This window comes from Corticium candelabrum, chromosome 1, assembly GCF_963422355.1.
Source record: "Corticium candelabrum chromosome 1, ooCorCand1.1, whole genome shotgun sequence".
Taxonomy (NCBI): domain Eukaryota; kingdom Metazoa; phylum Porifera; class Homoscleromorpha; order Homosclerophorida; family Plakinidae; genus Corticium; species Corticium candelabrum.
Genome location: NC_085085.1, coordinates 12,256,439 through 12,281,984, shown reverse-complemented (window position 1 = coordinate 12,281,984; position 25,546 = coordinate 12,256,439). Strand labels below are relative to the sequence as shown.

Sequence of the window (25,546 nt, the reverse complement as noted above, 5' to 3'; positions counted from 1 at the left end):
GAACCACGTCAGCACTCGTTCCTCGGTCACGACAGCAATCTCTCCGGGTTCACTTCCCGGTACCGCCAGCTTGTGTTCCATGTTCTCCGCCTCGAGTTGGGTGCACTTTGCTACGATGTCCATTCTCTGTTCTTTCGTCGGACGAGCATTCAGTGCATATGCATCGTTTAAGACCTTCAATGCATCGGAACCCCATTTCACTTTCGTTCTACGAGCACTCGAACGGGTAGTCGACGAACGTGATCTCTTTGGACTTGTTTCCATGACAGTATCCTCGAGTACAGACGGATCTGTCAACGAGATTCGTTCACCTACAAAATCAGTTATCAGACAAGGACTTTGCTTGGTCTGACTTGCGTGCTATTTACCACAGTGTGAGTACTGCCGTTGATCTTCTACGTACCATTCGTACAGTTTCTTTCGTTTCGCCAAGTTCATCGACGTGCCGTTGTTGAGATGCTGAGAGAGGTGGCTCTGGCTGAGCCCCGTCGCCCTGACAATGTCACGTTGTAGTATACCGTGTCTGTGAATGTAGGCATGGATTATCTTGGCAGCAATAATGGGATCGTGCCTACACACAGACTTTTGTTGATCAAATTTTGAGATTACAGACATCCAAATATGTCTAGGAATAATAACTTGTGTCGCCATGTAATAGTCAATAAACAGTACAATTGCAGCTGATTGGTGTGTGCACTAAGCCTGTAGTAATGGCAGTACGGAACGTTGTGTGCCCATCCATTCTTTATGTACTGTGAACTCGTTCTGTTTCGTCTCTTCTGCAGTATAACAACGGGGTGTTCGTCGGTCCCAATGCCGTCTAATTGGTAGTACATTCAAAGTGTGGTGTGTGTGTGTGTGTGTGTGTGTGTGTGTGTGTGTGTGTGTGTGTGTGTGTGTCATGTATTGGCTAAAGAAGATCAAGATTTCTCAGTAAACTGTTCCAGGAGTTCCCCATAATCGCCCCAACTACACATCAAATATCAGACAAACAATCCACAAAAAGCAACTCGCTTGCTTACAGAAGGTATGCCATGCAAAATGAAAGGAAAGCTCACGCATTGCCTGATTTTGAATGCAAACACAAGATATAGCTGGCAAAATTCATATAGTAAATGCTTGTTAGCATTGTGTTTGGCGAGCAATGGTGTTCTGTCTTTACCTATTCGCGTGCGTTACGTAGCAATAGTTTCTGTTAAAGTTAAAACAAACGCGGGAACTCAGAAAACAGACTTCCAGTTGTTCTTCTTCTAGTTGTCTTCAATTCTTCGTTCATGCTTCAATCGTCTCACTCATTTACCTAGGTAGTCGCATAACAATGGTTGGTAGTCAGGTACAATAGTTATAGTTGCGTAGCAATAATTTCTGTCAAACTAACGTGTGGAAACTCAGAAAACAGACTTTTCTCTTCTAGCTTTTTCTCAATTTGTTGTCACACGTCAGTGTTATTTATTTCCTTGTTAGTCACGTACAAGAGCAAAATCTAGACTTATTTCACTCTTCTCGCCAAGAAATTATAATTGAGTCGACCCCTCAAAAAGGAACCCTTGATTCAATTTTTAACGCATATGTTACGGAGTCATAATTGTATTCATCTAGCATCATCGTTTTGTCGATCCGTCTTTCCGTTTTGCCATACATCCATATGACAAGTGCTGACGTACACACACACACACACACACACACACACACACACACACACACACACACACACACACACACACACCAAGAAGAGCTACACTTACGAGATTCATTCTATGCATCAACCTATATAATTAGGACTTTGTAAAGCAGCATATCTATGTATGTACTATATGTTAGCGTACTGTAGTCTTTCTGTCTGTGCATATAGTTTATCTTGCTAGTTTAATTTGTACCCTAGAAGACCGACATTCCCAAAGGTTTTCCACTACTACTACTACTACTACTACTACGCATATTCAACATTAGCCTCTTTCACAGTCCTTCTTAACGCGCGCAGGCTAGAGTGGGGCGGAGCCTCTAGTCTGCGCGGGACCGTCCGACACCGAACGCCCCAATAGAGGCCCAACCGTGAAAACCCAAAAAGTGACACAAACGACGTCGCGAACCAGCGGCGTGGCGTCGAGCGAAAAACAACGAAGCGCGCGTTCCAAACGGGCCGCCGTCCCGACCGTCCGACGAATCGCCATTATGGCGTCAAACGTTCGTTCCCGCACACTAGACGACGAACGGACGCCGTCGGGAACGTCCGAACATCTCGCACGACCGACCACTAACGAACGAACGAACGAACGAACGAGCGAACCCAACCCCCGTCTACTAGTCAACATCAACTACCGACACGACTTTTTTAAATATCAAATCGTTGCGTATTCGTATCAACTAGACGAAATCTTAAAATCAACCTGCACAACTCGTCGACCAGTTGGCCGTCCTCGATCGTCAGATTGCGCTTCATCGACGGCCACTCTTCGCCTGACGAGAGTTTGCGCTTGTGTGCGAGCGGCTGCGGCGGGATGGGCGAACATCCGAGTGTCGGGTCGTCGTGCAGCATGGCCAGCAGTGTGTCCTTGTTGATTGCGTTGTCTTCCATCACCGTCTTCACGAGCTGCTTCTGCTCGGGCGTGTACTTTGGGCTCGGGCTCGCCATTCTGGTTGTAGTTTTCGAGAGAGGAAGACGGAGGAAATTGTGCGCATGCGTGAGGAGAAGATGGCGGAGAGAAATTACGTTTTTGGCATGGCAGGAGACGGTCGAGGAGGCTGGCAGTCGCAAACACGAGCAGATAGGTTATCGAGCGTCGTTTCTACGAGATGAGTCTGAGGCAGAGATATCCCACTGTGACGGTGTCACAGAATAGGCCTACCACAAGAGACCATACAGACATGCTTGTATTGAGAATTTACGTACACGAATTATTGATGTCATGTAGTGAGTGTATAAAATCGAAAGGACACAACACTTGAATATCATAAAACAACACAACTTACTCTGTTCAGGTGGACTGTGATTTCAAGTAATCAAAGCAAGTCCCCCACACAGGGTGTGATCAATACACAGTACAGGCTGTCCATGCATCAACAGCAGTGACCGAAAGAAAAATGCCAGCCTCCTAAAAATACTAAAATTACCTTACCATGATAGTAGGATTTAATTAATGGCAGGGGTGGCCAAGTTCCGATGAAGCTGGTGCCTTGGTGTGGCATCAGGAAATGCATCCTAGTGCCCAAAGGAAATGACATGCCCACATGCACACACCTGCACGAGACTGGTTTGAGGCTACCTACCTACCTGCATACTACATACACATGTAGTACATACGTACATACATACACATACAATGTAACATACATACATACATACATACATACATACTCATGTATGTATGTATGTATCATCTGACATGATACATACATGCATGCAGACAGACAGGTAGGCGGGCACACGGACACACAATAGACATCATTACTGATGCCTTGTGCTCACTGAATCACCACAGCTCATCAGTCACAGCCGTGACGTCGCCATCTACTTGAGTGAAGTCAATCCTGCTTGCTTGGTGCCCAAGACCAGCCTCTGGTGCCACCTGTTGCATCATAGTGCCAGTCGGCCACCTCCTATGTGATCACACGAAATCACTCAATTTTGTTCCATGCATAACATCGAAGTTCTGTTGAAGTGTGCTTACAAGGAGAAGTCACGGTACAATGTATTATGAGATCACACCTTTCGATCCTACTGGCAATGTATTATATAGATAGTTTGATTAGCATATTGATTCGCTGAACTAGACAGTCGATGTCGTCGAGTTCTGTAATGCAATGTTTGCAAACGATACTAAACAATTCATTCGGCACTATTCCGGCATCGGTTCGTTGAACTTGCTGAAATGTGCCGCCTGCTTGGCAGGATACACAGACTAAACGAACAAGGAGCAAATCGTATTCAATGATCATATAGTAAGCAGTCAATCGTAGGCTCAAGTGTCCAGCCGGTCATCTCCCCCTGGAGGAGAAAGACCGGGTCTACGTATTTCTCATTAAGGGGGGAGACGACCGGCTGGGTCTTTCTCCTCCTGGGGATGACCGGCTGGACACTCAAGGCTACGTTAATCGTGGCTACACTCACTGCATGATGGACATAACTATCACATCCGTAGCACCATACCGATAGATCACTGTAACTCAACACAACTTGGTGGTCTGTCTCGGCAGAATGAGCGAGCATGTGCTGATGCACAAAACGACCACAGAGAACCTACAAAATGTAACGTGATACGACGAATTCATAAACCAGAGCATACATACTCGGTGCCTGTAGAGCAGACTGCAGACTGGAACTCCGAGAGCAGTTTGGCGTTTGACAGTATTTGGTCGTACGTACGCTGATTACAGCCGTTACTGATTGTTTTGATTGTTCAGACAGTTTTCACAAAAGTATTACCCTACTGCTCCTAATGTTTTTCAAAACTAATTATTTTTGAAACTCCTAAAATAATTTAGTTTATTTATTCTTTCAAACTGATTCAATTCTCTAAACATTTTTAGTTGGCATCTTGAGCGCATACTTCCATCTAGCGACCTTTTTTTTTACGATGTTTCATACACATGTGCAAAAACCAAAAGCCCAGACAACTGACAATTTTCGAGACCAAAATATTATTTTTTCTGTTATCCTATTATTTTTAAAGGCAAAATTTTTAAAAAGATTATTACTCAAAAAACACTAGTAGTAGTAAGGTAATATTTCTAAATGACTGTTCAGGTTCTTCGCAGTACGTGCAAATCCAGCTTGCACACCATTCAAGCTTTCACTCGAGACTAATGTTACATAAGCATGTGCTTTCTTCCCTTTTGTACGAATAGTTGCACGTACGTGTTGTTATTAATTTCTAAATCACTTCAGCATTTCTTGAGTAATGAGTCACACGCTGTTGGTGTGTCTGAAGTCAAAAAGGGGAGAGACTGGTTACATGAGACTACATTTAGTGCAGCAGCACAGCAAACAACAAACAGTTTGAATTTAGTCAATGCACGTGGACCTAATAGTTCAGTACTTGTCTCTTACAGCTAATTAGAAGCTTCTAGTACGTACTATGTAGATAGAGGCTGAGCAGCCAGAACCTCCACATGTCTACTATCTTACTGCTCCTAATGTGTTCAAGTAATAATTTGACAAAAGTTTTGCTTTTCAAAATAATAGGATAACAGAAAAAAAATAATATTTTGGTCTCGAAAATTTTGGCCGGGCTTTAGGCTTTTGCGCGTGGGCATGAAACATCATCAAAAAATGGCCACTAGACGGAAGTGTTCAACTCAAGATGCCAACTAGAAATGTTTAGAGAATTGAACTAGCTTGAAAGAATAAATAAACAAAAATTAAATCAAAATGATTAATATTGCACACCAAGACCTCGGAAGAATTAGGATTCATAAACAAATTCTAAATTATTTTTGGAGTCTCAAAAAGAATTAGTCTTGAAAGACATTAGAAGCAGTAGGGAATACTAAAAGGCTAGTGCTAAAGACAAACTTTCTGATGCATGCATGACAGTGACCTGCACACGCTGCTGCAGTCAATACTCATTACTGTCTACTAACTTGCCCTCGGAGTACCACCAGTCTGCCGTCTGCTTTTTACAGGCACCATACACATACAATGCATAGCACGAACAAGGCAGATTACCTTATAACAGTGAAGGCACACCCAACATTCTTTCACGTCGCCACAATCTTCACACGGTGCGTCGACGTTAAGTCCTCCATCTGGAACCGAACAAACTTGCGGCAGGTGGGGACACCACGTGAGGGGGGTCACGGCATACATAGTTATCTATGGAATGACACACACTTTACAATCGGATACATGTCACGGATGCAATTTCGTAGTGACTGACCTCGTCGTCTGTGACCCCAATACTTGCTGCTATGTCACCGATTGTCTAACGACAGTAACAAACCAGTCATTAGAAAACAAAGCCAAGAAGGGTCATGCTGTGCTTCGCTATGCATGAACCCTTCTCGGCTAGACTCTGCTGTGCTCGCCTATGGACTCTGTTACTACTAATAGACCATTCACATCTGCTGTGCCTTCCAATGCAGTCTGCTATTACAAATAGTCAATACTAATCAAGGCACGGGAACATGTCACATCTATTTAGCGTCTAACAAAGTCTCTCTTGCTTTTCCAAACTCTTCAACGCATCTTCCGCAGAAACCGCTGAGAGGTCTTCGTATTAATAATTAGTTCCGAAGTCGTACTTTACCTTTTATTACATTGCCGAGATAATAAAATGTATAATTACACAGCTTGACTCAAAAACTTATTTGAACTGCTGCCCTTGAGAACATCAGTGAAGAACTCTAGCATTCTTTGTTCGCCATGTGGTTGAATAAAACAACAGTTTGTTACAGCCAATTGACCAAAAGCCACAATAATTAAATAAACATGCATGCACGTATGCATTCAAACTAATTAGGAAAGGTGCTAATGACATCTTTTAGTGAGCACGTCATAGCTACGACGCATTTGTGACGTTTGTCACCTTACTGGCTGCTTTTAGTATCAGACTGCATAATAGAGCACAGCAGACACCATTCGTGTCTATTATGAGTAACAGAGTGCATAGACAAGCACCGCAGACCCTTAACCTAGCCGATAAGGGTCATGCACAGTGAAGCACAGCATGACCCTTCTCGGCTTCCATAAAGGCATGATGTTGTATAATAACTCAATACCTGACTATGACTACCACTCGTGCTGCACGACGCGGCCATCGCTGCAGCCGCAGCCGGTGCATCCTCCTCACTTGCATCTAGATCATTGGTCACACTACTCACAGTCATGTGTGCAGTAGCAGTGACTCCTTCAGTGCCTTGACATTCGTCGTTACCGGCAGCCAGAATGTTTGCCTCGCGAGGAGCTCTATCGTCTGAGTCCAATGGCGTGTGCTCATTGTCTTGACCTTCAGACCGACCATCGTTATGTAAACATACACTCGCATGCTGCACGTCCCATACCGATACTACGCATGAAGCCCAGACACTTCCAGTAAGACAAATGAGCTTTCAGTGTGTTCCTAATAGAATCCAGCGCACTGGAATCGTCACCATCGACCATCAGTCAATCTATCACCCCATGTGTGTGCATGCGTATACAGCAAACCTTAGACTTGGATAAGCCGAATTGAGCTCTAATAACGGATCACCCAGTAGAGTACTGACACAGGCAGCTGCCGAATTAGCTATCGATGTCAAGTTGTATCCACCCTGCAAGTCATGGTCAGCATCAACAACCGATAAACCAAATACCGTATTTCTTCGATTAAACAGTGTGGCGTTTAAGGAAGGCATTTATTCAAGAGCAGCGTTTGTATTTTATCTGTACTGTCACCTGGGGCGTTTATTTAAGGGTGGCATTTACTTGAAGAAATACGGTATCAAATCTGTGTGACAACGTACCTCTAGCACAACAACTACGCGTCCATTAGCGAGAGACATGAGTTTGTGGAGTAAGTGTGAGTAGCCAGTGGGAGTCAGACAACAACGACCCTTGAAAGTATGAAGTTACACACACACACACACACACACACACACACACACACACACACACACACACACACACACACACACACACACACACACACACACACACACACACACACACACACACACACACACACACACACACACACACACACACACACACACACACACACACACACACACACACACACACACACACACACACACACACACACACACACACACACACACACACACACACACACACACACACACACACACACACACACACACACACACACACACACACACACACACACACACACACACACACACACACACACACACACACACACACACACACACACACACACACACACACACACACACACACACACACACACACACACACACACACACACACACACACACACACACACACACACACACACACACACACACACACACACACACACACACACACACACACACACACACACACACACACACACACACACACACACACACACACACACACACACACACACACACACACACACACACACACACACACACACACACACACACACACACACACACACACACACACACACACACACACACACACACACACACACACACACACACACACACACACACACACACACACACACACACACACACACACACACACACACACACACACACACACACACACACACACACACACACACACACACACACACACACACACACACACACACACACACACACACACACACACACACACACACACACACACACACACACACACACACACACACACACACACACACACACACACACACATTGCTTTCCCAATACGATACGGTTGCATACCAGAGGGTCGCCTTGGGCGGCATCAAAGCCACACGAAACAAGAACAAGATCGGGACAGAACTGACATAGACACAAAACAGAGTGAAAATTCATTTCATGATTGTAACGATCACGTGTAACATCAGACCTCGTACGAAACCGGCATCAAGATATTATGAAATGCGGCAAGGTAGTCGCCGTCGTGCATTCCTGCCTACACCAATTCAAATACCTCGTCTAATCACGTGACCATGCCGAGCACCACATCCATTAGCCTTGTATCCAGGTCCTCATGCACGACCAGAGAAGAAACCTGGTACACATTGTCTTCGCATGCGCACATAAATTACCCCAAAATAGACTAACAAATAGACAAACAAATAGACAGACAAATAAACAGACAAATAGACAGACAAATAAACAGACAAATAGACAGACAAATAAACAGACAAATAGACAGACAAATAGACAGACAAATAGACAGACAAATAAACAGACAAATAGACAGACAAATAAACAGACAAATAGACAGACAAATAAACAGACAAATAGACAGACAAATAGACAGACAAATAGACAGACAAATAGACAGACAAATAGACACACAAGTCAACAGACAAGTAGACAGACAGACAGACAAGTAGACAGACAAGTAGACAGACAAGTAGACAGACAAATAGACAGACTAATAGACAGACAAATAGACAGACAATAGGCAAACAAGTAGAAAGACAAGTAGACAGACAAGTAGACAGACAAATAGACAGACAAATAGACAAACAAATAAATAGACAGACAAATAGACAGACAAGTAGACAGACAAATAGACAGACAAATAGACAAACAAATAGACAGACAAATAGACTAACAAATAGACAGACAAATAGACAGACAAGTAGACAAACAAATAAACAGACAAATAGACAGACAAATAGACAGACAATAGACAAACAAGTAGAAAGACAAGTAGACAGACAAATAGACAGACAAGTAGACAGACTAATAGACAGACAAATAGACAGAAAAATAGACAGACAAATAGACAGAAAAAGACAACAAATAGACAGACAAGTAGACAGACAAATCGACAGACAAATAGACAGACAAGTAGACAGATAAATAGACAAACAAACAAACAAAAATAAATAAACAAATAAATAAACAAACAAAAACAGATAAACAAAATTAGGCAAACAGGGGTAATGTATGCATGCATGCAGAACTGACGTTGTTTAGAATCTCGAACCGATAATCAATGTCGTGCACAATGGACAGCAACACATCATGTTCAGTAGTGATAAAACAATAGATCTAGACCCAAGGTCACATGATCCAAATAGACAATCTTTAGCTAAAGTATTGACCTTGTTGTTTGTGGCAGCTGTTTGGAGTGCCGAGTTTTTCGTTCCTCGATGTCTACTCGTACTGCAGTCAGACTGTTTACAGCAGGAGTGTCCTCAAGACTATTGTAATCCAGGCTGGAAATTCTTACAACCACGCCCACTCTAAACCACCCCACTCCAATTTTTAGGGCTACGCCCCCACAAAAGCTTGGATGCAGGTTTGCTTACTGAGATGCTTTGCTTCACAACTGTTGTTGCTGAATGTACGAAAGGAACAAAATGGTTATCTTTAAGTTCCTCTCTCTGTCTTAGTTCACTGTGCTTGACCACATGGTAGCTATATAGCCCGTGGAAAAATTTCCAGACCTCAAGAAGTTGAGAACCTACATAGGAAGAGCCAGATATCTACAGACCTTGTTTGCTATCATAGCTGGCTAAATGGTCTTGTCAAAGAATACCAACAGAATGACCCAAATAGTGGGCGGTGTGTGACAACCACGCATCCCAGGAACAACTTGTTAGCCTCAAACAAACAACTTCCCATTTTTCAAAATACAATACAAGTCCACTGTCTTTATAGCTAATCACTGCCTACTCACGCAGTAAAGCAGGGCGGGCCTCTACCAAGTGAAAGCCAAGGCATGGCGGAGCGTCTAGCCTTTTGTATGCTGGAGACAACCTTGTTACAGTGCTTGTTTACCAAGAAGGACTCCAGCAGAAGTTGCAGCATATTTTGGAAATTTCTCTATGACAGACGCTCTTCCACAGCAGATCTGCCAGCACTGTGCTCAGTGCGTTCGGGTTGCAGCAGAATCGACAGAGAAGGCAGACATGTATGAAGTGCACTGACCCATGACAGCCAGGATTGATCTTTGTCAAAAAAGTGGACAAAGAACACCACCAGAGACAATGCATCACCGAATACAGTAAAGAGTCACCTCCAGCCAAGCACACACAAGCTCCTAAGTCTTTAGCTAAAATCGTCTAATTGGATCACTTGACCGTGGGTCTAGCTAGATCCATGGCTTCATCACTACTGAACAAGGTAGCAATTTCGCTGTCCATTGTGCAGGACATCCCCCCCCCCCCCCCCCGATCTCGAAGTAATTTATGTGTGCATGCAAATACGTGTACCAGGCCGTCTTCTCCGGCCGTGCATGAGGGCCTGGATACAAGGCTACAAATTCATTAGTCTTGAACTTCCAGAGCCAAGAGGGCACAAAGCGCTTTGCACATTCTCTAGTCTGGAAGTTTGAGACTACAAATCCATCGTCCATACTTTGTTCCAAGCGACATTGATATTATATCCAGCACCCTTTCCTTTTCCCACTGCGTCGTAGTTTCCATCCGGATGACCCGGATAGAACTTGCCTCGGTCATAGCGATGAGTAGAAAAGTAAAGCACACTAGAAGCGTACACAAAGACACAAATATCACTACAAACGAAAGACAGCAAGACGACAACAGCAGCTGCTCACGTTGAATCGTGATCAAACATGTGCTGGATGCCATTTCCATGGTGAACGTCCCAGTCGACGATGAGAACCCTAAGAAAACATAACTACATTGCTATTTTTCCCGACTCGTTGTCCTGTTGTTGAGTCGCTACTTCTTGACGCCGAATTTCGTCTGCGCCCATTTGGCTGCGATCGCGACGTTATTGAAGAAACAAAAGCCCTTTGCGCAGTCGTGTTCTGCGTGATGTCCGGGAGGACGAACGACTGCCATGCCATTCCTAACCTAAACAACAAATAGTGATAAGATAATATAGCAATTAATATGTTGGACTGGATAACAAACTCACTTTTCCTTCTATGACTGCTTGTGTAAGAGCTAGTGTGCATCCCAGTGACAATAGAGCAGTTTTGTAGCTGTGCTGCAGCACGTCGGTGTCATCACAAACGAATGTGTACAACTAGAGTCGAGTTACCTGGCTCATGTAAATCGAGTCGAATGAATTGCCGAGGTGTTGGAGTTTGTCGGCATCCATGGACGACGACGAACTTATCAGCTCGACGTAGCTTTTCCTATGACACATTAAGACCTCTTCAAATACTCAAACAACTGGTAGCATTCTTACTCCTTGATATCAGTAAGAATACTGCAACTGCAGCTTTTGCTAACTGCTGTGTATAAATAGCAACTCTAGTATTGTACATCTTGTTTGTTAATTTATTTTGTTTAAATAGCTTGCAGTGTATGACAAATCAGTTGCCCGAAACAACCAGAAATATGACCGGACAACTGAAATGCCAGATTAGGGTTGCCCAGAGACAACCCGCTGACATCTACCCTGACATCTACCTTTTCTGAGCAAGCCTATGCATGCAAGATGACAACTGTGGTTGACACATCATCTTTTGAGATTCACAAGTGTGTTGAAGGAATGACTCTAAACGCCACCGCCAAATTGACCAGTTTCCAATTGTTGAAGCAGTAGATGCTCACAGCCACATTTTGCTACTGTAGTTAGCCCCCGCTACAATATTTGTCCAGTGCGATTGTCTGTTAATGTGACGGACAAACACCAGCTGACAGATATAGCACAATTCTAAATAGACCCGACAGTCATAGTCATCACAACATGAATGTACATTCTACGCAATAAGGTCGTGAATTTAGTTTATGGGCAACCAGAGTAATGACTGGGCAACTAAACATTGACATATGGTTGCCCAGGGACTACTTAGAGATGGGACGCTTTGTTGTACACTGGCTTGGTATTAAATTGCAACATTTTGCACCACATGATAGCTGAGTTGTCCTAGAGTCAGTTCCAGAATAAAAGTCGGTACCAAAAATGAGCAGTTAAGGAGGCCATTTTTGAGACATACAAACCTCATTTAAAAGCACTCATTCATCCCTATTCAACTAAGCGAACGTATATGTAGGATATACACTGTACTGTACATGTATTTAGAGAGGCAATATGCCACATGACATGGGTAATACTTTCAAAAGATAATGAGATAGAGGGCGGTGTCAATCAACATTCTCTAATTGGATAGTTTTGCCTAATCAGTTTCTCAAATGGCAGTTTCAGACCTTTTAGGATTAGTGACACTTTCATGACCAATTCAATGGTGTTGCAAGAATCAATTATCTGACACGAGCAAGTATAAATCTAAAGCCTGGTTTACAATATGATGCTGACAACACACGCAAGAAGACGCCGAGTAGGTGTCAAAATGCTGACGCTGGAGCTGTACCATTTACAATATCATTTGATGAGCATCAGCGACGAGCCACTACGCGCATGCTCATCATGACCGTACCATGAATACAAAAGTCTGTGGTTTGGTTTTCATTTCCTGAGTTTCTCCCTCACCAAGTTGTCGCGGAGATGCTTCCACATTATTTGGCAGCCTGCTGCTGGGAGACTGGTTTTTCTATACGTCTTTCCAAGCGTTTTTCTTGCGTCTCGTATCTCTAGTGACTTGATCTCCCGCAACTTGTGGCAAGCAGCTGTACCTTCACATATACACTTTCGGTAGGCTTCTCTTCCATTGTTTACTTCCGGTTATTTCACTCCCGGATTTGACCTCTGATTTGTTAACAAAAAGGCATGTGCTTCCGATAGACGCTAGAGCACTTCCGGTTTGGACGCTAGAGCACTTCCGGTTTGGACGCTAGAGTTGAACTTGAATCAACTCTAGCATCGACAACGCTGACGACACTCGTGACGCAACGTGTGAGTGTTTACAATATGACACCAGCCTGACCGTTGTCGCTAGCGTCCTCGCCAGCGTCCTCGCTACCGTCGCCAGCGTCATATTGTAAACCTAGCTTAAAAGAACAGAAAGCCAGAAACAAGTCTGGTATCAGTGTGTTGAGAAGGAATGCTGGAAATCACACCGGAAGGATGTGCTAGCTGTATCGAGTTGTATAGACATGCTTGCTGGATGGCCTTGTTTAACTAACTGTTGAGTTCATTAATTAACTACAGTAGAACAACAGTAAATATATGTCCATTAGAGTCTCAATTACAGTTACAATCTTTTATGTTAAGTCTAAGTCTGGGAACATGACACCTAGAACCGAGTAGGTCTGCAAAACTGTACACTTACCTACAATTAAGTTTACTAATACCCCGTTTACACGAGCACACATAATAAGCCAAGCCAAGCCAAGCCGAGCCGTGCCAGCCCAGTATTCCAGCCCACGTTTACACGAAACACTCTGTAGGCAAGCCAATGCTTTTAATGGACGTGTCATTAACATGCATTAGTTACTAGAGATTAGCATAGTTAGCGTTTGCTCACATTTGCAATGGATAGAAGCCAAGCTGCTCGCGTTTTTCTCTATGGCTTTACAACAGCCATATCGAGAAATGCGTAAGCCATATACGAGACGTAGGTCTATCGCCAGGCGACTGTTGCAGCAACAAAGTTCAAAAAAATTTGTTTCTTGCACATCTTGGTCGCTCGACAATCGGATAAGACAGACTCCGTCTCGCTCCACGCTATTTGTACCGAATGAGCATGCACGGCTTGTTTTCCAGCATATGCATTTACACGATGTGCTTGACCCGAGCCAGCCCACGCTGGCCCAACTAGAAAGACTGCATAAAGCTGGCCCGGCTTGGCCCGGCCTGCATTTACACATCCCGTAGAACTCTACCGGGCCAGCATGGGCTGGCCCACTTATAAGTGCTTATGTAAATGGGGTATAATCATAGTAGGTGTTCCTAACCCACTCAGAAGTCACTCCCCAAAGCTCCTTACAACATTAATTCTTTTTAACTTTGTTGACAGCTTCAATCAACTAAGCTAAATAATTTAATTAATTAATTAATTTTATATAGTATGACAATAAATTTCCAACAATAATTCATACTTGTGTTGTAATGCAATCTCATCTTCTTCTGCCCTTCTTGACTGACCAAACGACAAGAAACGAAAGACTTGACATTAGCGGGCTAGGGCTGCTCAGTTGTCATCTGCTCACCGGAATTCTCTTGCATCTCTTCACGTATCCCTTGCTTTCCAGCGTCTCCCAAATTTGCAATATTCGTTCAGGTGATTCCGGATGCCAGCTGGCACACAGACATACACAGATATTATATCCACGTCCCATCATGCATCGAGCCTTTGGAATTTTTTCCTAAAGAATTTCGACTCACGGTGAGTGCGGATTTTGATGCTTTGTCATAAGCTCATCGTACACTAGGCCCGTTCTATAACAGTATAAACATACAGGGATTGTTAGAAATAGGATAGAAATGCCAGTTTAATTGATAAAAACGTTTTTTCTTCAATTTCTTACGTCCACAATTTTTCAGACTCTAAACTCTAAAACACATTTCCTACTTTAGAAAACCCTTCGAATAAAACCTCATTAACCAGAGTTTCTTACGAGCTGCTCCAGTTGCTCTGTAACTTCGGCCGCCATGTTGAGTCACGTGGCACAGAAGGCGTGTCCAAACAAGTCAAACGCTTCCGGTGCTGCTCCTCCCAATACCGGACGAACAGGATTCCGACGAGGAGAAGATGAGACGTACGATTGTGTCACTCTTGGTCTAATGGTGGCCACGTGTCTATTAACAAACGTGCTCTGCGTATTGGCAGCTTGGTATCTCACTTTCTCTTTGTCTTCGTCTTTTGTGTGTGACGTTAGCGACTTCTTTGTTTGCAGGAGCGTTTGGCTGGCTGCTGTGCAGACCGTCAGCTTGGCTATAGCTAGCGAAGGGGTTGTAGATGACAACGACATTGTGAGTGATAGAGCGCGCTGCGTCGTGAAGGTTGTGTCGTGATTGTTGAGTGTCGATGTAGCTTGTAGACAATGGAGGTGGGCTGCGAGTCGAGACTAAGGAGGGAGGCGACGATAGACTGGAAACTGTTGACGACGAGAAAGAGAGACAACTGGAGACGTGAGTCACGTTAGAGTTCACGTGTTGTAGTCTACTGTCACGTTTCTTTGTAATACTTGATAGACGTGTACGTCACTGCTAAGATCGAATAATGATTTTGATTTTAATCAAAATTTCGTTTTAATATTAATTTTGATAATAATCGATTTTGATGGTCGATCAATAATAATCAAAAATTAAATTTTGATTTTGATAACAATTTATTTAGATGTTCTGTATAAGCAACTTATTGACATAGTGCCTGTTGTCTGGGACTGTTTTGAACACAGTGGAGGGGATTCTCACTAATGAATAAGAAATTGGTTATTAAATGTCCATTAGTGAATGTGTATAGTATATAACACAATGTTAAAGAGCCAAACTTAGAATGCATGCAATTGTATAGAATGGAAACAATCTTTATTGAGCTTATGTGACAATTTTGTAATTAATTAAAGGGGAAGTCCAACAAAAAATGAACTTAACTTGTATGAGTAGATCTTACAAAGACAAATCGATCGGTATAAGTTACTCCATTATCTTTGTTTTTATATACGAGAACGAGCGATGTTACTGTGATGTGTAACACCCACACGCTTGCTCTGCGCTTCCTCGTGGATTAAGCTTCGCCCACTGTGAATAAATCAATGCGTTTACAGATGACTGCTACGGATATATCGAGTATACCGAATGTGAATGCGAAGATATTATGAAGATCTGTCTTTTTGCCGTCAGTGGTTCATCTCTAGAGTAAAATGGTGTCGGTAGAGCTGTTTTCCTGCCAGACTTTTCAAGCAGAATTCCTCAATACTACCGCTTACCTTGTGCTTGAGTATTTGTTCATCCTTGTTCTTTTAATATTTAAAGAGAAACGTTCCGCGTGCCATCTGGCGTGTGCAACAGAGGACGATCCTATTTTCACATCCGGGATTGTAACCTTCTACCAATCAGTGACAAAAGAAAGTGAGCAGACCGGATGTGAAAATAGGAACGTCCTCTGTAGCACACGCTAGCTGAACGTTTTTCTTCGAATATTAAATGAACAAGGATAAACAAATACTCAAGCAAAAACGCGTTCTCTAGGTAAGTCGTAGTATTGAGAAATTCTGCTAGAACGTCTTACAGAAAAACAGTTCTACCGATATCATTTTACTTTAAAGAGGAACCACCGACGGCAAGAAGGCAGATCTTCATAATATCTTCCCATTCACATTTAGCATTCTTGACATATCTGTAGCAGTCATCTGTAACACATTGATTTGTTTGCAGTGGGCGGAGCTTAATCGACCAGAAAGCAGAGAGCAGGCCCGTGAGTGTTGCACATCACAGTAACGTTGCTCGTTCTCGTATACAAAAATGAAGATAACGGAGTAACTTATATCGATCGATTTGTCTTTGTAAGATCTACTCATACAAGTTAAGTTCATTTTTGTTGGACTTCCCCTTTAAGAAAGATGTTTAGATTGATATTGCCAATTTGAAGTGTGTAATCAATTTCTAACTGTGTAGTTTTGTGTTGTTTTAGAGAGAAGTCTGATCAGGATGATAAAGAAGTAGCAGAAAGCTCCACGTCTCCACTGGAGACATTTGTTGATGCTTCTTCTTCTGAAGCTGATTCTGAAAGTGACAATGTTGACGTTACTGATTCTCCTATTGAAAATCGTTCAGGATCAGTTTCAGAAAAAGGAAACTTATCTCAAAATGAAACTTCACCTGAAGTTTCTCCTGAGGAGGGAGGGAGAAATCAAGAAGAGGGAGAAATATCATCATTGGAGGAGTTCAAACGTAAAAAGATGCAAGAAGAACAACAAAACAAACGTACGTTCCAGATATGATTTGCACTTTCTACACGAGACAGTGTATGAGTGGTCCCCTTTATGTGATTGGTTGGATCGTTTGATATCACTAAAAACAGTCACACACACACACACACACACACACACACACACACACACACACACACACACACACACACACACACACACACACACCAGAGCAAGTCAAGAGTATAGAACAAAGTGAAAGTAGAAATTAGTAAACTGGAGTTAAACCAGAAGTTTTTGTCGTTTGACCTTTGGAGCTAAATCTTGGGCAGTGATAGGAATACTAGTACTTGCTGACACTTGATCTAGTACATAAGACTCACTTGCAGTGTTGTGTTAATGTTTTATTATTTGTTACAGGAACTCTTGATTCTGCTCATTTAAAGTCAGTTAATGGAAACTGTAAAAAGACAAAGAAAAAAAGCAATAACTATGCATCAGTAGATTGCGGAGCAGAAGTTATTGAGGCCAATGCCGAAGCAGTGGTAAGTCACAATGTTGGTAGTGTAAGCCGCGGTATGTGACAGTACCACAGTAGCAGCTAACAACATATATGCATGTCTAGAACAAGAATGAACAAGTTGAGTGATGCACAATAGTGGAAGCTTAAAATAGTATAATAATGCATGTTTACAGAATTTCTAAGTTCAGTGTTGGCTACGGAAGAAATTACATTGTGAGTGCTATATTTCTGCAAGTAGTAATTGAGACTAAATAATTTTAATAATCAGTTAATAAAATAAGATATTTTGAACACAGGTTAGGGGTCGTCTGTATTTAGAGACATTTTACAAAAAAACGAAAACTTTTCATTTGGGGTGTTGGGTCAATGACTGTTTCGTTTTTTACAACGGAAGTAAAAATGGCATTAAAAGGACAATTTGACAGGTGCTTTGCAAGTACTCCTTGTACCATGACCGGTTGGAGAAAGGCTCGATAATTGACCACAGACAGAACTTTGACATGCAAGATGGCGGTAAGCGGTATTCGTCTCTTCTCAACAGAGAAGGCACTGTCACTCGGCCTGCCATATACGCAGACTCACGGTTCACTATGAGAAGATGGTGGAAGCGTTGTGGCAGACGACAGACCTCCAAACGACGGACGTGTTGTGCTAATTAGGGACGGACATCGTACAGTAATGGTGGCTATATAGGTTACATGATATTGTCTTTAATTAAGATTTTATGTAGGTGACATCACACAGATTGAAAAGTGTTGACGTCAGTTGTTTCGATTTGGGGTGGGGGTTGGGGTCTGGGTAACAACAAAAAATTTTTGTTTTTGGGAAAATGTTGATAATTACAGACGGCCCCCTTAGTGTAGCTTGAGAGTATTGTGGCTATTAAGTGTAACCCTAACTCAATTTTGAGTCAGCTGTTGCAGTGAAGCAATTCCAGTAGTATCAATAAGAATTACATACACATGTACCAAGCCATCTGACTACACTATGCACTAATTTCATATGTAAGTGTAGCCGCCTATACATTAATTAATTAATTGCTTAATTAATTGGGTTACTACTTGTGAGTAAACAGTAAACAGTCGAGCTGTTTGCATTGATTGAAACCACTTGACATTACAACTTTGTTCTTTGCATCTTGATAGTAGTAGCTGTTTTTTTATGATTTTTTGATATGTAGTAGGTATTTGTTTTGTCTTTGCTTGTAGAGATGGGGAGCCATTTTGCAAGAGAACAGAGATGACTACATGCTCAATCCGTGCTCAGCACACATCTGGTCCAACAGTTGTCGTCTGGTGATTATCTGTGTAGATGTCGAATTAATTTCATTCTAGGTTTGTTGTCAAGCTGTGTGATATAATTCTGGTCGATACTATTGAAATGGCCAACTTTGAGTTGTTCTCGTCGACGCCTAAGAGTTTCCGGATTTATGTGAGTGACAGGTGAGCATGTTGTGCAGTAGAGGCAAACATATGATTTATCATTACATCTTCCGAATGAATGTGTAGAAATCCGACTTCCGAGTGGAATCTTCTTGGAATTATTGAAGCCAGAGCCGATCGTGTGGTGCAGAGTTTTCCATTTGATGAACGTGTGTATGCAAGATTTATCAAAGTCTGTCGATTGTCAAGAGCTTTGCAAGTTAATAATAATAACCTTATGCTGCCTCTGGCATGACTGTGCTGTAGGTGGAAGTTGTGTCTCACTTTGGTCATGAGCATTACTGTCCGATCAGCCTGTTCAGGGTGTTGGGATCAACAATGGTCGAAGAGTATCAAGACCACGAAGAGGAAAATGCAGCAGAGCAAGATGCAGAAGGTAATAAGAAATTGTGGACATATCACAAACTATTCGTTCTTAGCGGTTGTTTTATTGATGTTAGAGAAAAATATGCCCATTATTGAAAGAAAAGAGGAACGTTGTTCTCCCGATGAAGGCTTTCTCACCTTATTTACTAGTGAGTGTTTAGAAATTCTTGATTTTATTTGTTTGGATGTGAAAGTCCGCAGTTCGTTAACTTAAACCGAACGCAAAATGATTACACACGGAATTGAAGGAAACTCGATTACATTCATTGCACACAAGAGAATAAGCGAACAATAGTTACACTGTTGGTTGCAACCAACTCAAGAGTTTAGACATACATAATAGTTATAGTATGGTTGTCAGGTCTGTATGTCATTTGTTGGCCAATGCCCTTCAGCTCTTATTACAGGTCCAATCATTGAGGTGATAAGACGCACTTGGCCAAGGTGTCAGTAATGGCGTATTGACCAACCAACCATGTTTTATATCATGGGCGTGGTCAAAATTGTATGGCAATCATTGGCTGTAGCAGCTGCCCCCCTGAGACACACTGCTCTCCATCTGTGCACAGCTACCCGGCTCATTGACCTTTTTTAGCTGCACAGTGAACGTGTACTTGTATACACAGTAACTGGTAGTGCAAGATGATGACTGCTTGCTGTGATGCTAGCCTATAGATAGACGAACTGCACTGAAGGTAGGGGTCAACTACTAATGAGTTCTCCGCCAATTTTAGCAGCGAGAACAAGAGCACCAAAGGTGAGGCAAAAGCCAAAGACAACTTTATTAGTGTGGCAACACTTATATACGTAACACAAAGGAGAGTGGCTGTAATCCAGTATGTAATACACTACAATAGCACCTGCCCATCAGCCTCATATGATACCCTCTTGTGCCGTCGTGCCGGTTCCCGTACGACATGACAATGCCGGAGAACCGGGCACGAAGGCGCGAGAGGGTCTGGTACGAGGCTGCTGCATATGACCTGTGTGAGTGCTGTGAATGACCCATATAGTGCACCCGACCACGCCCATGTTATAATTATTATTTCAGCAGTATTAGGACATACCCTCGTTATCATTTCAACAGTGATACAGTACGATACTGTTAAACTCCTGTATTGACGTGTTGACTCTAAACGGTTTGCTGGCAGTACAATACAGTACAGTACAGTACAGACAGTACAGTACAGTACAGACAGTACGGTACAGACAGTACAGTACAGACAGTACAGTACAGTACAGACAGTACAGTACAGTACAGACAGAACAGTACAGACAGTACAGAATACAGTACTGTACAGTACAGACAGTGCAGTACAGTACAGTACAGTACAGTGCAGTACAGTACAGTGCCACCAGGCATAACTGGCCATAACTTTCACGTGCCCTACAGCAGAATTCCGAGGACCTGTGGTAATGCCGCCAACACGCACGTGTTTCTTAGCGTGAGGTCTCTTCAATAATCTAATTATATGCCTATAGAACATTCTGGAAAGAAGATAGAAATGCAGTGTGTTGATTGGCTGAAGAATAGGCGTGGCTAATCGCTGATTGGTTGACATAATTGACTCCGCCCAAAAAACGTTTGCATGTTGGGCGTAACCACGCAACAGTCACAATTTGCATTACCTGTTTGGGCTGATGTGGCGCTTTCGCGTAGGAGTTGAAAGCGAGAAGTATTCAAGAATAGGCGGCAGGCTCTGTCTGAGTGGAAATGGAGACAGAATAGTGGCTTGCCGACGAACAGCAGGCTCCCCTTTTGAGGGATGTTGAGACGTCCACTCCGTCGTGGTCGGATGACAAGCTCTAGATGTGAAGAATTTATTGTTTTGTGCTGTCCTTGTAATCTAGGTTGAGTGAACTGAAGTAGTGTTACACATTATGTGAAGATTCTGTTGTAATAGTTATTTTATTAGCATTAGAGGTATAGCAATTAGAACAACAATTTCATTGTGTTATAACTCCGTATTGAAAGTGTCTTTTGAAAATCGCCTCGATGATGTTTTGCCCCAACGTCTGAATAACGTACTTGTGTACGTTCATTGCCGAGCGTTGCTGTTCAATGGACAAACACGACCGTAAACAACACCCTTTCCGGGGACCCTCTCAATGAATATCTGCAAAGCAAAAGCTTTATTTTAAAATCACCTCGATGATTTTTTAGAAAACAGTATAACAAAGCTTTGGACTAAATTTCAAGAGTTGTGCGTCTTTCTGACAGCGAGAAACGCGATGATATGTTCAAAACGTCGACATCACAGTTCCCCAAATGGGAGTTTCTTAGGATGATCATTTTTGAACAAGAAATTGAATATAGAAGCAGACATTTTATTTCTCCTCATTGTCTCCGAATTTCAACGCAATTGCGAACGCCAAATTTGAAGTATGCGCGTTTGACTTTCAGACCCCCGGATGGCCAGTTATGCCTGGTGGCACTGTACAGTACAGACAGTACAGTACAGTACAGACAGTACAGACAGTGCAGTATAGTACAGTACAGTACAGTGATTTCATGGTTGTCGACAGGCTAAGGAGTCAGTAGAGCTTGATATCGATATTGTTGCTACGATTTTGTGCTCTTTGAGAAAACGACAGCATTCTGTCTTGTAGATGCAATGACTAGGTTTTTATATGCCTTTCTACCGCTTGGAACAGCAAACAGGCAAGAGAACAAAAGTGAACATGTAGAACACGAAGAACGTGTTGCTATAAATAGAAGCACTAATGAGTGAGGATTACCAATACAATTAGTTATTGAAAATGCAACTGACAGTTTGTGACAATAATAGAACAACAGCTCAAGTGAATGAAACCAGTAAGACAGAGCAAACCCCAGACTCCACATTGAAACCAGAGCCGTTTCAGAACTCTGAGAACGATAATACGACTCGAGATATTCAAGATATAAAGACTAATGACGGCGAGAGTGCAGAAATGAATACAACCGATAATGTACCAAATGGAAGCAAAGATTACGGAGTTGATGAACTGGCCGAGAAGCAGGAAAATAATGTCAGTGATAGCCAAGTAGAGACCAACGTACTGGATGAGAGTAACAGTGAAGATAAGCATGTTGAACACTCACAAGTTGAGACACAACATTCGACTGCCACTGTTCTCGATGTCGGTGCCGTTACCAGTGAGACCACAAACGAACAAGATGTGATCAACGAAAAGCACAATAACGTGGGCACAAATGATGTTCATGTGAAATACGGTGAAGCTACGTTCAAGGAAGATCTCCCTCAAAACGACTCACCACCTCCAGTTCCAATAGGCAATCGTGAAAACGAGGAAGTTAATGTGACTGTCACTGGAACTGGTAACGACAGCCACGTGGCATTGTCTGGTGATAGGAACTCACCACAATCACTCGATTCGAAGTCAAACCAGACGTCGTTTGAAACAGCTCTCGTTGCCGCCTCTAACAACACTGCTACCAATCAAAGCACGTCGTCGCCTCCTCAGAATGATGTGAATACGGTGGACCAGCCGGTTGGTTCGTCTAAAAATGTGTCCACGCTAGATGTGCCGAGTGCGGTCAATGGATCGGGCGTCTTACCCTCGCTGAACCAACAGGCTCAGAAGGAGTCGGTATTCATTCGTTTGGGCAACAAGATCAAGAACTTGGAGACGAATCTGACACTTATCAGTCACTACTTGGAAGAGTTGGGACTAAAGTAAGTAGTTGTTGTCGTCATTGCCACTCTAAACGTGACAGACAAATCGTTGCAGCTTGAAAAAGTTCAAGAAGAACTCGACCGACATGCAGAAGGCATTCGAAAAGAGACTGAGCCAACTGAACGATTCGGTCATGCAACAACAGAAAGTGGTATTTGCTGCGTTATTACTTAGTTCATTGATTTATAAACTGGAGCGAGTTTACAAATTTTGTTGTCGTCGCTAGCTTGTGATGCAGACACAGCACCTCGAAGGACTGCACTACCACGTCTCCGTGCTAACCGATCTTGTCAAGGACTTGGGTGCCGAGCTGCGAGACTTTCGACCACAAGTATTGATTTACACAAGCATTGTTAACAAATTGCTATCTATTAACGATTGCTGTGCTAGATGTACCTCACACACGGTGTATTGATCATCTTTGAGTTGATGTTGGCCGTCGTGTTTGTCATTACCTTGTTGTGGTTCACTCACAGAGAAATACAGATCTCTTTCCGTCATCTCCAGAAAACGGTTCTTAGTCAATCGGTTCCTCTTTCCAATGGCTCCGTTAGAAGCTTTACGCATCTGTATCCTCAAAACAGCCAGAGTCAACTTGGACATCCTATTGAGCCGAAGGACAGTGGATTTGTTGAATTGTCTGCCTCACAAGGTACACATAGAGCAATAATAGTTAAATACCATACTCGCTTGGTTATTATCCCACCCAAATGGTTGGGCACAGTCCAAGGTCAAGTTAGAGATTGGATATTTCTAAAAATTTGACACTTAAAGTTGTTAATTGGCAGAATTACTTGATTTGTTAACTTACCCCATATTATTGTTATTATTATTATTATTATTATTATTATATTTTCTAAAATAGTAGCCCATGGGTTACTATTTTTTAAACTGATTAGAACCACGGGTTATGATTCAAGCAGGGTTTCTAATCGAGCTTGGGTTACTATTTTTCAATGTCTGCTATCATGGTTCAAGTTGAAGTAAAGAGCTATGCACATATTAGAAGAATACACTGCAAAATGGTCAAGTTACAGTTGCAGGTATATAGTTAGACTCAGTGTCCTCATCATCAAAAACCATAATGTCCTCGCAGTCTCTGACATCCATAGCATGAGTCAGGTTACTATTTTTAAGATCCACGTGTTACTATTGTTCAAACGTATAAGATCCACGGGTTACTATTTTTCAAACTTAATAACATCCACAGGTTACTATTTTTCAAAATGTTAAGATCCATGAGTTACTAATTTTTCAAAGTTTTAAGATCCACCTGTTACTATATTTTCAAACTTAATAAGATCCACAGGTTACTCTTTTTCAAACTTAATAAGATCCATGGGTTACTATTTTTCAAACTTTTAAGATCCACAGGTTACTATTTTCAAACTGATTAGATCCACTGGTTACTATTTTTTCAAACTTATGACCCGCAGGTTAGTATTCGAGAAATACAGTAAACAGCATGTTGCTGCACTATAGCAGAGCTTCAAACCACTGCCACTACCTAAAATATAGAACCTAATTGTCTATACGGTATCCGAGTCATGAAAACCTTCAACATGTGGTCAACAGGGATGCACAATCTAGCAAACAGTCACTGTGGAAAGTGCCAATTAGCACTAACTAAAAGACTAAGAGGTGTGAGAACAGCCCTGGGGTAATAGTCAAGCAAGTAGGGTATTGTCTGCTCCTGTTGGTATCTTGTCTCAAAGTTATGTTAGTGTCTATAGGACCAAGTTGTAATACGAAAGCTCAACGAGTCATGAGTATTCCTAATGTCGGCGATGTGGATTGCTCTGCAAGGCTGGTATGATCAATATTTTTGTCATACATCGTCTAGATGTGTTGCCATTGGTTCACAATGTTTTAGAGAGTTCATTCCAACAGACCCATTCTTACCGACCTGTTGCAATCTCGGCGAAACTTTGAGCAGCTGATGCCTCCGTCAACGCAAAGGCTACTACACTGTCTAACAGACAAACGTGACAAGACGACTAGTGGAAAAGGCAACAGATCTTGTGGTGTAACAGAAAGCGATAGTTTTGTAGCCACACAGACAAGAAATCCGACTAGTAAAGAAGAGTCATCTAGCTGATAAATAGATATATAGAATTCTCTACAGATATTGAAAAATGGGCTACAGTAGCCACGTGTACTGATTAGGATTGAGATTGATTATTGATATTTTGTTCAAAATAGATATTTGGTGAGCAGTC

The 25,546-nt window shown here is 42.4% G+C and overlaps 3 protein-coding genes across 3 annotated transcripts in view; 1 reads left to right on the top strand and 2 right to left on the bottom strand.

The window, feature by feature from the left end:
* Window positions 1–2,738, bottom strand: part of LOC134177209 (hepatocyte nuclear factor 1-alpha-B-like) — a 4,145-nt gene extending 1,407 nt beyond the window's left edge. Inside the window, exons 1-3 of the mRNA XM_062643971.1 lie at window positions 2,388–2,738; window positions 369–571; window positions 1–311 (exon numbers count right to left, since the gene is read on the bottom strand). The exon at window positions 1–311 is cut by the window's left edge and continues 97 nt beyond it. Coding sequence (XP_062499955.1) covers window positions 1–311; window positions 369–571; window positions 2,388–2,632 — 759 coding nt within the window. The 5' untranslated portion in view covers window positions 2,633–2,738. The remainder of the gene's footprint in view (window positions 312–368; window positions 572–2,387) is intronic.
* A 793-nt stretch (window positions 2,739–3,531) lies between these two features.
* On the bottom strand, window positions 3,532–15,100 carry LOC134177200 (histone deacetylase 6-like). Its single transcript, XM_062643958.1, has 21 exons — window positions 15,060–15,100; window positions 14,970–14,995; window positions 14,827–14,880; window positions 14,652–14,739; window positions 14,541–14,581; window positions 11,635–11,731; window positions 11,509–11,580; window positions 11,314–11,444; window positions 11,183–11,251; window positions 10,984–11,110; window positions 8,510–8,575; window positions 8,383–8,442; window positions 7,441–7,530; window positions 7,145–7,248; window positions 7,000–7,076; window positions 6,718–6,944; window positions 5,877–5,921; window positions 5,666–5,812; window positions 4,109–4,237; window positions 3,669–3,899; window positions 3,532–3,597 (listed from the first exon to the last, which is right to left on the bottom strand). The coding sequence occupies exons 1-20, from the start codon at window positions 15,093–15,095 to the stop codon at window positions 3,837–3,839; spliced, it is 1,749 nt and encodes a 582-aa protein (XP_062499942.1). The 5' UTR covers window positions 15,096–15,100; the 3' UTR covers window positions 3,532–3,597; window positions 3,669–3,836.
* On the top strand, window positions 15,094–25,546 carry LOC134198521 (SUN domain-containing ossification factor-like). Its single transcript, XM_062667938.1, has 17 exons — window positions 15,094–15,275; window positions 15,339–15,414; window positions 15,476–15,573; window positions 17,078–17,370; window positions 17,736–17,860; window positions 19,047–19,114; window positions 19,173–19,280; window positions 19,347–19,452; window positions 19,527–19,656; window positions 19,721–19,795; window positions 22,257–22,374; window positions 22,436–23,326; window positions 23,382–23,478; window positions 23,554–23,658; window positions 23,718–23,979; window positions 25,052–25,137; window positions 25,201–25,546. The coding sequence occupies exons 1-17, from the start codon at window positions 15,094–15,096 to the stop codon at window positions 25,423–25,425; spliced, it is 3,045 nt and encodes a 1,014-aa protein (XP_062523922.1). The 3' UTR covers window positions 25,426–25,546.

What these genes read in the sequence shown, in the direction of transcription:
- LOC134198521 (XM_062667938.1), top strand. Translation starts at nt 15,094, where the DNA reads ATGTTGAGTCACGTGGCACAGAAGGCGTGTCCAAACAAGTCAAACGCT. An exon ending in AGAAGAACAACAAAACAAAC is followed by an intron (nt 17,371 to 17,735) that starts GTACGTTCCAGA and finishes TATTTGTTACAG; the next exon opens with GAACTCTTGATTCTGCTCAT. An exon ending in TGAATTGTCTGCCTCACAAG is followed by an intron (nt 23,980 to 25,051) that starts GTACACATAGAG and finishes AAGTTATGTTAG; the next exon opens with TGTCTATAGGACCAAGTTGT.
- LOC134177200 (XM_062643958.1), bottom strand. Translation starts at nt 15,095, where the DNA reads ATGGCGGCCGAAGTTACAGAGCAACTGGAGCAGCTC. An exon ending in AAGCAGTCATAGAAGGAAAA is followed by an intron (nt 11,445 to 11,508) that starts GTGAGTTTGTTA and finishes TTTGTTGTTTAG; the next exon opens with GTTAGGAATGGCATGGCAGT. An exon ending in TGTGCCTTCACTGTTATAAG is followed by an intron (nt 4,238 to 5,665) that starts GTAATCTGCCTT and finishes TACATTTTGTAG; the next exon opens with GTTCTCTGTGGTCGTTTTGT.